General features: G+C 38.2%; 1 protein-coding gene across 1 annotated transcript; it reads left to right on the forward strand.

Moving 5' to 3' along the window:
* The first annotated feature begins 227 nt into the window (after positions 1-227).
* LOC122717799 lies at positions 228-1,396 on the forward strand. Its single transcript, XM_043942211.1, has 3 exons — positions 228-313; positions 441-666; positions 1,292-1,396. Exons 1-3 carry the CDS (start codon positions 228-230, stop codon positions 1,394-1,396), a joined length of 417 nt encoding a protein of 138 aa, XP_043798146.1.
* Positions 1,397-11,827: the final 10,431 nt, after the last annotated feature.

Below are 11,827 nucleotides of genomic sequence, written 5' to 3' on the forward strand. Positions count from 1 at the left end.
GGTGGAACATTGTCGAGAAGACGTTGAATAGCAGATCGAGCGGCGAACGAGTAGCGATATGAAACCGATCGATCGACGAAAGTCAACTTTTTATAAGACAAAGGACAATTTGGTTTCAATTTGGCTATAAGGTATAAACATTCGTAGAAATTTTAAATAAATTATCAAAATTTCTAATATAGTTAAATTATATCGGTAAAATTTAAATTGGTTAAAGGCAATTTATTATGCCTCTTCATTATCTGAAGAATCCTATGTACGCACTTTGTCTCTTAGCGGCATTTTGCGTACGACAGCATATACAGAATAATAGGTATGAGATAATGGCTTCCATTACATATATAAATATCTTTTAATAATTTTTAATAATATAATATTATAATATAATATAATATAATATGGATATAATATTATTGTTTTTTTTTCTTATGTACGAATAGGGTCGAACAACCGTTAACGAAACGTATGTCGATTCAAACACCGATATTGATAAACACAAAACCGAATGAAGTGGATTCAAAAATAATATCGCACACTAAGAATTTCATAAATGATTTTAACAATAATTTTAACAAGATAGACGAATCTGATTTATTGATTAATTGCATACATATCATCGCTAAACGGGCTCGACAAATCATTGAAAGCATCCAAGCAAGCATACCAGTAAATATAACAATAATAATTTATAATTATTCACATATATTAATATAAAAATAAATTAGGTTCATATTTTTTTTTCCTCAAAATGAATTCTGACAATATGAAGTTTCTTACGATATGCAATATATTTCAGATAAAATAATTTTTCTATTATATTTATATTTAGTAATTACATTTATTATTTTCTTTGGAAGATCATTTTGAGCAAAAAATGTTATTATTTAACTTGATTTATCTTCGTTCTTTGGAGATATGGAAAGTGAGATTATGTAAATCAAAAGTAATCAAATCAAATTTAACTTAATTTTTAATAATAATTAATTTGAAACTGTATTTAACATTAACGATAATTTAAAATAAAAAAGATAAATCCAATGATTGAAAAAGCGTGTTACAATTTCACCTGCTTTTATCCATTAACCTAAGAAAAATCTTAAGTTTCTACATTAATATAAAGCATTATAAATTAAGATAAACTATAAATATAGTTTCAAATTAAAAAAAATTAAAAGTTAAACAAAATGCTTCAATTACTCGTGATTTATATATTATTATTATATCGAATTATTTTATTTTCTACATCTCCAAATTGATTAAAAAAAAAAAAATCTCTTTTTTTTTTTATTAGATTTCAAAGACATTAGATATCGAAGATTCCTTATTATCTTCATCCAACATTTTTGATTCATTTCTATTCGCAACAAACAACGTTGGTATCAAATGGTTGGCTTAATACCAATGGCTTAATAATAATGATTGGAATGATGCATTGATGATCTATTGAAGAGTACGAAAAACTGTTGTTTGACAAAGATTAACACGGATTAAAGGGGGGGATCCGCATGTGATCTTTGTCAATCGATGGAAAATTTTGCAATTGATTGAAAGCGGAGGAAAGCTTTGTTCGTTATCGAATAATTTCGATCAAATCGAAGAAGAATTGGAGAAAATAAAGGACAGACTTATACATTGTATACAATTGTGTGAAACAGTTCGGTATTGCGCGCTCAAATAGGCGCCAACGAGCGCGCAAATACCGAACATGACGCAAAAACTAACACGCGCGTGTATTTAAAATGTATTATATATTTCATAAAAATGGAAACGTTGCAACGAGACTAAATAAATAAATTTTTGTGCTTTTGTACAAATATATCCTTGTTATTTCTGTCAATCCCTACTCTTGACACCAACCTTTAAATAATAATAAGATCCCTCTATATACAATACAACGTATAATAATCTCTAATTACTCGCTCTTGAATTTCCTTCAAAAAATTATTTATAACCAAAACGTAGGATCAATTTTTCCAAAACGAAACTTGTAATTAGCATCGATGGACCTCAGACTTCCGCGTGCCTCCGATATTACAAGGTCAATTAATAAATTTATGAATCGCGCGTACCTCCGTCCAAGATCAAATACTAAGGTTCCATATCATCGATCACCGCCTGATCGACTTCCGTTTCCCATACTACCACTCCCAAAAGATGTCCCATCCTGGAATATTAATAACCAACCCTCCCCACTCCTTATCCAATCCCACTTTCGCTACGTTTCCACAACCTGGTGTCCCACGTTCCTTCCCAAACCTGTTCACCGTGCACAGATATTTATCACTCCAATCTCTCTCCCTCTCTCTCCCGTGTCTCGCAATCCATCCGTCAGAACGGTCGAGCGGATTTCCAAATCTCTCTCCCTCTCTCTCTCTCCCTTCTACCGATTCTAACCGCTGCTGCCGGGCGGACAACAGGGCCCGGGTAACCACCGAGGGCTCATTTGAATTTTCCCGGACAGGATGTGCACCGCGTGCATTTCAATCCCCTGTGGGGGAAACACCCCGACGAATTATGGAGGAGCGAGATGGAGAGGACCCCCTCTCGGGTCTCGAGCAACGGACAAGAGGGAGGGACGTGCACGGATGGTGTGTATACGCGGATGGTAGTTTAAGAGCGAACGCCCGGTATCCAGGGCACGTCCGGAGCGCCAACAGAACTTATTGTCGTGCGCACGACTCGTCGGGGCATTTTAATATTTCCGCTGAATGCGCCGAGAAAACGGTCGAACGTGGGCCTGGCGACGAGAAAACGAAAGGAGAGGAGAGGAAAAAGGAGGAGGATGAGAGAAGGAAGGAGAAGGGGTGAGGGAAGGGAAAAATGAGGGGGAGGGAGAGAGAGAGAGAGAGAGAGAGAGGCAAACCGGAGGCGAGGAATCGTTACGCGACAGTGCCACTGGTCTTGGTTTTTCGACCCGTGACAGGTGGAGTGGCCACGGGGAACCCTTTGTTTTTTTATACGGAGTGAGAGACTGCTCGGTCGTCGTCGAGACAACACCATAGCACCGTTTAGAGGAGGCTGGCGCCACGAAGCGCATAACGATACTCGAATTTAAATATTCACTCCCTGGCCGGCGTTGAAAATATATTGCCGACAGTTTGTTACCTCGTGCCTCTACGGCTTGTCGAGAGACATAAAACGATCTTTTCTTTGACCAAAGCGAATTTGCGTGCAAGGGTTTTTTGTTAGCCGCTGGTGTTTGGACAATTAGCATGTTGGACGAAGTTTTGGAAAAGGGGCGATTGTGTCTTGAATGTTTTCGCCAAATAGCCTGGCCGTCAATGGCCTTATTCTTCCCCGTGTTTATTGTGTATTGTGCCACGCTGAAGCCTTTCATATTTTATCGAAGATAATTTGATGACAACCACTATTGACTCGTGATATATGGAAGATATACACGCAGATTCTTTAACGTTGCTTTATTTTTCTCTTTTTAATTTATTACTCGATATTAATAATACAACCAAGAATTATATATCGTTGGATAATTTTTTGATTGACAGAATTGTCGAAAATTATTATGAAAATAATATTCATGCCATTTATAAATTATTCCTTCAAAATATAATTTCACCATATAAAATCATTTCATTTCGTTATTAAAATTAACGATAAGGAAACTAACTTTATCCTGTACTTACTGGAGAAAAAAAGAAACATTTGTACACCCTATCACACGAAGAATACAAACCATTCCTACCCTCCAAAAAAAAATCTTTCGCACGCCTTAAAATTTCAAATAAAATAAAAACGATTGAGCATACATCTTTCGAAAGAATTACGACAATTTCCCCGAAACGGTGGCCATCAGAAAATTCACCTAAATTCCCAACTGACGGATGCTTTCCAGGATAATCCGCTGCGTGCTAAGCACACGTTACATCAAGTATAGGTATATATTTTACCCGACCCCGGAGATCTATCACTCGAAACCGTGGATCCGCTTGCAACGCGTCTGCGAGTGATGCACGACAATCCCCCAGATAAATTGTGCCGGGCCCCAACGAGTGTCACCGCGTTATCGTGCCCCTCCCCCTAATGCCGGCCCCCGCGGTGCAAATCGTTCTGGTAGCCCGATACATTTACATATTATGCGTGCACGGTAGCTGTGGTTCCTTTCAATGAATCGCGTACTGACTGTTAATGCCGATGAAACGTAGGAAGGATGGTTTTCAGATTACCCTTGCGCGAATCCAAGTTTGGAAACGGAAAGAATTCTTCTGGAAACGAAAACAAGCTAAATTTGTATTTACTGTTTACTTTTGTATGATTTTGTAATAGCAATAATGAAATATTATATGTATGAGAATATATAAAAATATGCAGCGAACAAATATAGATTATATTCGTGAATTTGTGCAACAAATGGATTAAGAAAAGCTATGTAGAAATATATGAATAATACTTGAAAGTGTTGTGCAAATTATTAATCGTGTAAAGAAAGACTGGAATAGAAATTGTTGGAAAAAATTGATTCGTTTAAATAAATTGTGAATAGATAAATCGAATGAAATTTTTATTATAATTTTGAAATGGCGATTAATTAATCGAAGTTATCCTCGAATTTAAAATTTTCTCAATAGCTATGCGCATAGTGTTTCGAAAGAAATACTGAAACGATAAAATATATCGTAGCTTCGGCTTCTTCATTTCTATTCTTGTCAACAACATGTTCGAACTCCTTCCATCTGTTATTATGCCATGGATGTAAATCGTTGAACCGATAAATTTTCTATTGAAATGCATTCGACCTGGATAAACCTTGTCTGTAATAAACTCACGACAAAATGAAGATCTCACTGGGTAAGAGCGTGAAACACGAATCGATATCGCGTGAGGGGATGATTCACGCCGATTCGACGTCCAACGAGATCCGGATACACCGGCGGAGGCGATTTCGTTATATAAGCGACCGAGAGAATATCGTGGTTCTTGCAATTAGGCTAACCAATAGGGGACCACTCGGATCGCGTGCCACGAGGCAACGATGCAATTCTTATTGCTACAATATAACAATTGCACCTTTGGGGAACGATCGTAGGACGCGTGTTGCAACTAGCTTGATACGTGCATCCGTTACTTGAACTTTGATTCGAAATGTTTAGCAAGGGATTCTTGCAACCGTCTCCTAGTTCTCAGGGACTAGTGTTGCTCAATCGATTTTGTTCGATTTTTATATAAAGAAAGATCGAGTGTCCTGTTTAAATAGAATAGAATTTTATGTATCTACTGTAAATTTTTACAATTTTGAATAACACGAATAATATATTTACAACATAATTTAAGAAATTTAAAAAGAAATAAAAATGAATTCATTTCTGAAAAAAACGAAGAAAAGAAAAAAGAATTTACCTAATTCGATTTTCATAAATTTAAATTAAATCATTCTGTTTCTGGAAATACCTCAACTCCAACGTGTCAACAACAACGAATTCCACAAAGTGGAACGAAGCCAACATCGTGCCACGAGAACACCATACTCACGATTACGAAACGGTTCGAACACGTTTCGCCACCGACCGAGCAACGAAACATCCATCCGAAGGGAGATGAACCTGCAAATGACTTTCACGCTTGCTCGAGACCATGAAACAAGATAAACGGGCTCTGCCTATGTCTTTTTCTTCTTCTTCTTTTTTTTCTATCATGTCGATCGCCGCATTACAGGTATTCCCTTTACGAGTAAAAGCATGGCTCGCCACGAGTCATCGCCTCGAATCGAACCTCGGTCAAATCCGGGGGAGGGTGGGAGATGTTTGATCGAGCGGCGAAAGAAGGCGGAGAGGATCGTATCTTGCGTAGACGTCTCGCATCACCGGATGCGCGTGTGCCTCCCTCGCTTCCGGCCGCAACGTTGGCCGAAGCTCATTGCCATGCTCGTCGCCTCGCCCGTCCCCGGAATATGAAAACGAAATCATATTCTTTGTCTACCTCTCTCACCGATCGGTTCCCTTTTATCTCCTCCATTTAACGAGTCCCATTGTACGATACGAACACTATTGAATCACGGTTTAACGTGTTTTTATTATTCATTCGCGTGGCGCGTTTCGAAGTTGGAAATGCGATAGAGAGAAGTTAGATAATGCATTCTTATATCGGGGAAGAGTATATAAGCTTTAGCTTACTGAAACAGGTTGCAGAAATAAAATTTTCAATCACGTCCTCAAGATATTGCTCGTATGTCGTTATAAATTATATCTGATTTCTGTTTTTCTTTTTATTTTTATCAGAAATCATTGTATCGACAGGAAATTGAATGATTAAATATAATTTGTGCTTTTGAAGGAGTTTTATACTCAATGTTTATTCTTGTAATGGTTGTAAAAGAGAGATTATTAGAAAAAAATAATATCTTGTTAAATTTAATTTTTGCCTTACATTTAAAGTTAAAAATTTATTATTATATTTTCTTAATGAATATACTTTTAACAAGATATTAAAAAGAATACGAATAATTAATATTTTTTATTGATTTCTCTTTAAAAATAGGTCACGTTACTTAATTTCCAATACTGTAATATTTTACTATCTGTAATATTTTACTTTGTGGCAACGATTTTTATTATTACCTGTACAAATTCGACGATAATTCGAATGGTTGAATTTCTGCGGGTGTTTTACGTAATGGGTTACCGACAACAAATGTGAATAAAGATAAACAAATAGGTTGTTGAACGAGCGTGAAACATAAAGATGGTTCGATCCCAGGATGATCCATTTGGGGCTTAAAGGCCCACTGGATTCTCTTTCGTCAGGGCAGCGGGATATTTCTCAAGATCGCTCGTTAAGACGGCAAAATCCACAACCACGTAATTGCAGCGATCATACGTTAGTTAGGTTAATAACTTTGCATTATAAATGTATTAAGCTCGAATCCAATTACGTCGGTTGCGAGACGGTGTAACGTTGATTTCTCTCGCCGCGGCGATTAATAACACGAAAACGGGGCTACACGAGCGTGGCAGGGAAGAAATTTGAACACGGAAATTAGGGATTTGTAATTGGAGGAGACTGGTGGAATTAGCTTGTAACTATAATTAATATTCGGTTCGACTTCTTTGAGGTTAGGAACGAGAACGAGAGCAGAAGAACGATTGCAAAAATTAAATTACTTCTTGGTAATTAATTAAAAATAATTTAAATTTAATAAAAAGAGTAAATAGCTAAATCGAGGAGAATATAATCTGAATCGTGAAGTCAATATCCTCGTGATTCGATATTAGATAACACATATCGATCATATAATTGTTGAAAAATTAAAAATAATATTCACTTGTACTGATTAATCAATATCTTATAAAAAGTATATAGTGATAAACATGACTTTAAAACCAAATTTTTCAACGTGATCGTGCAGTTTTAAAAAAGTATTTTACTCACATTTTCTATACATAATACCTGTATAGAAAAATGAATTAGAAGAAGAATTAAAAAAAAATGTATAAAACTACGATAAGAATGAAATAACCGTGGATCGAGATAAAACCAATAAACACGGAAGCAATTTAATTCCTAACGCGTAAGTTAATTTCGTTTAATCGAATTCGCAAACGATCATATTACGCGAATCGACCCGCGAGAACCGCAAATACCTCAAAGTTACACCAGTTTAATTGGCGATTAAGTAAGACTGCAGTTTCCGCGTGAGTGGCTCGACACCGTGGCAAGAAAAATCTAGGAACACGTTGGGCCATGCGACAGCCCCGGATGCTTTCCAACGTTTCCCGCAATTTGCAATCATGAACGCCCAGTGCACGCGATGCGCATCTGGTGCATTCGAACGTCACGCTCTCGAGTGATTTTAACGCCTGTCAGAGCGGCATCGCGCGATCTTCGGGGCGCAACAGAGCGGAACAAAGTTTTGCGCTCGGCTTTTCTTACATTTTCTAATCGACTTTGTAATGCATCGAGACACCATCGGTAAGAACATTAGCGGCCGTTCACGTGAAATTGAATTGGAAAGGGAGGATTAACTTGTTTCGGGAGGCGAAGAAAAAAAGCGAATACCACTTTCTTGTGAATTCTCTTTCGCAGAATCAATTTCTAATGTAATTTTCATTCGATGACCTAGCATGATGCGCGTGCAAATATTCGTGGTAAGAATATCTGACTTACTTAAAGTAATTCGATTTAAAGAAATTCGTATCTATTCTTTGTATTACAGTTTCACAAGATGGAAGCATTATTTTTTCATTGTTTCAATCCTCTTGTGTTACGTATATTTACAATCGGTTATACGTCTGTAATTAGAAATTTCTTAAAAATCTTGAGAGGTAAGCAAATGAGCGAAAGATTTGAGACAGAGGAGGACGTACAATAGAACAATACGTCTTAGGGAGAGTACGCTGAGCTGAGATGACACGCAAATAAGTGTGCGAATGGTGACGATGTAACGCGGTCACCGTGTTGCATTCGTGAACGGAAAAAGCGAGACGGCAATTAGTCGTAGCTTGGAAAAACGCGGGATATTGCGAAAATAAAAAGCAATGAAAAAGATAGAGAAAACTTTGAAGGATGTAAAAGAAAAAAAAAGACTCAACAAGATCGGAGAAAAACCATGAAAAAAACGTAATAAAAGATTCGATCGAAAACGTAATAAATGCATAATCAAGAGAAAGAAAAAAATCTCTTACTAAGAAAAAAGAAAAATAATTTTTTTAAAAAAAGGGGGGGAGGCTTTTAAAAAATTACATAACTGCAAAGAATAGGAAAACGAAGCGCGAAACTAAATCACAAAAGAACGGTTCAAGGGTAGAAAAGGAAGAATCGAAGTGGAAGAATAAAAAGAGTTTAAAGCGAGCTGCGTCGGTGGACGTTGACGGCCGTCACGGAAGGAGGGCGTTACGCACACGCATGCACACGATTGTGTCATAGATGTCATAATCTTACGTAATTGGGAGCCATCGTCGGGCATTTGTAAGCCGCACGCATGCGAACTGGCCGAGCGGTACGCACAGCAATTTGCTTTTGATTCGGTATTGTAAATTGTGTCGCGGGAAAAGTGATGTCCGTGGTTGGGAAAGCGTTAGCTAGAAATAATGGTAACGATAACGTTCCTGCTAATTTGTTTCCAACTTCGTTTTCAACGTAAACGCTTCCCCTCTAAATGTAAATTTTCCAATAAAGCAAATTAAACTCCCCTTACTTAACATAAAATTTAAAATCTCTACACTGTAAAATCTGTATACTACTTAATTTCAATTGTGCATACTTCGTATATTTAACATTCACATTATCAAATTCATTTATCGTGAAAAACTTAATCAAACTTATGAATTTAACAATAGAAAATTTTATAGAAATTTAATTAAATTACCATATACCGATAACCTCTTTTGCAACGAGATATCTTATCCATTTAACAGTAAACAATAAGTATAAAGAACCATCGAATTATCGATTTATTTGCAAACGTCTCTCGACGCAGCTTGAATAATTCAGCAAGAGTCGAAAGCCGATGTTTCTTTGATCAGAGCCCCATCCCTGTTATAATTAATTTTTGCCATGACTGGCCCCCGTTTCGCCTCACGGACATGGCTCCCGTCCAATCTAATACCAACCAGGTCGTTACCAATCGCGACGAAACGTTAGCTTCCCGCGTGGGACACGAGGTCGGCCAATTCCTTTCGTAACTCGCCCCGATCATATGCGACGAGCGCACCACCCGCGGCCATTATGAAATAACGATATATATATTCCGCTCGGTACACCGCACCACGATTTGTATCAACTTGTATTACGATACGCCATGTATGGAATCGCATTTCGGTTTCGTTTGCGATTGCACACATACACGCGAGCGTGTATGGTCAATTTCACTGTTTGATAGAGGGGAAAATCGAGCACGTAATCGAGAAACCGACGTAATAACGTATTCAGGGTAGCAAGAGCAAATAGACCAAGCCTAAGTACCTGAGAAACGAACGATTATCGTGTCACGATACGATCGCCTCTGGTGTTTTAGAATTTATTGGGTGATGATGTTACGACGATGTACGCTCTTTTAATTTTACGATTTGTTAATTTCATGGTTTTTTTTTTTTCTATTTGGCGAAGAGGGTATGATCGGATATGGATAAGGAAAAAAAAAAGTGGTGATGGGCGTGTCAGGTGAAGAAGAAACGGCGATCAATTTCTTCGATAGGGGAACGTTAATCTTTGGCGCAGAGGAGGAGAGAAATATCGGTTGGCAAGGAATGAGTCGAGAATGAATTTCTGTGGGTGAAAGGAGGGGCCATCTGGTCATTACTTATACCACCCTCGAGAAAAAGCGTGAGCCACCCTCTCAAGACGAATTAGCAAATCTAACGTAATAATTAAATTATCGGTGTAGCGATGGTTCAGGTAGTTAAAGACACGCTGTTCACTACGTATCGTGCTAATGAACCGTCCCGCGCAAATGGCAGTGGGAATAAATTTGAATTTCCATTACGTCCACCGCTGGCTGGGATGCCTGTCTGCGAAGACACGGATCTTCTTGATGAGCAACATTTAGAGAAATGGGACGCGCGAGTCGACAACGAAAAAGAATTTGCTCTCTAATGATTCGGCTAGAAATTTATTTCTGTTATTTATTAGCAACAAATTATTATATAAATTTGTTGCAATATACCGTTTTATCCCAAGAATGATAAAATAAAGTAAAATCCTCCCTCGAGAATATCGTTATTTCGAAAATATTCTTCCCTGATCGAACATGATTCTATAAAAGATTTCGTTTCTCCGAACGAAACACGAAGAAAATTATAAGACGGATCTACAATGTTCGAAGACGTTGAAGATTATCATCGACAATAAAACATTCGTATCAAAATCCGATCATCTCGCGTAATAATCACTCGTCCAACTCGGAAATATAACGAATACATCCGGCACGTATATTAAGCATCGTCGTGGTACGGCCATAAACGCGGTACAAATATCTGACATTTACATCGTTGCATATTTATTGGCGTTACTTTGCATAAACGGTCCTGAATATACATGCGCGTCATCGAACCGCGCCGCGATAGCGAATTTCATTGACTTCAAACTCGGATCGTGGGCAATTATACACGGGCCGGGAACGTAATGCGACACATCTATATTTACATTTCATTTTCATCGTGGCTGGCACGTCAGATTTCCATGCCCGGTTAATTGCACTCCTCTCTTCTCTCCCTGTGCGGATATCGCGTACGCATATCCCACGATATCTGACGCGCGCATCGAGATGGAAATATAATGAGGAAGGAGGAGAAATATATGAGGAGAAAAGAAAAAATACGGGGATAAAACGAAATAAAGGAAAAGAATGGACAAAGTAGCACGCGTCACACGTTCAGAGGGCAACACGAACCGTGGGAGGAAGCCATTTAGAAACCCAATCCACCTGTTAATCCAATCGCCACGAAGCCGCTTGAGAACGTCTTTAATTGAGTGGCCACCTATGTGTTCCTCTCTCGACGACCGACAGAGGCAGTGTGTGTCCTAGGAAAGGCACGCTCGGTTCCCTCCCCTCCTCTCCCCTAAATTCGATGAATCGAACACACGTTGACGGGGATTAATCAACTTTCGTCGGCCAGGTGAGAAAGCTGACATCTTCATTGCAACATCTCTCGATCGGAGAAGAAAGAAAAAAGAGGAGAGGAGAAGAGAAGAGAAGAGAAGAGAAAAGAAGGGAAAGAGAAGGACAGAGAAAGGAACGGATAATAATAATGAAAGGGGGATAGAAGCGGAGTGCGAGAAAGTGCAGCACGACGATCACGAACGTATTATTGCCTTATTTTCATTTCTGCGACCGGCGATCGTGTGTCTTCGCGTAAAAGTTCAAGATGTCGATTACGAA

This window comes from Apis laboriosa, unplaced genomic scaffold (assembly GCF_014066325.1).
Source record: "Apis laboriosa isolate Shangri-la unplaced genomic scaffold, ASM1406632v1 scaffold59_cov161, whole genome shotgun sequence".
NCBI lineage: Eukaryota > Metazoa > Arthropoda > Insecta > Hymenoptera > Apidae > Apis > Apis laboriosa.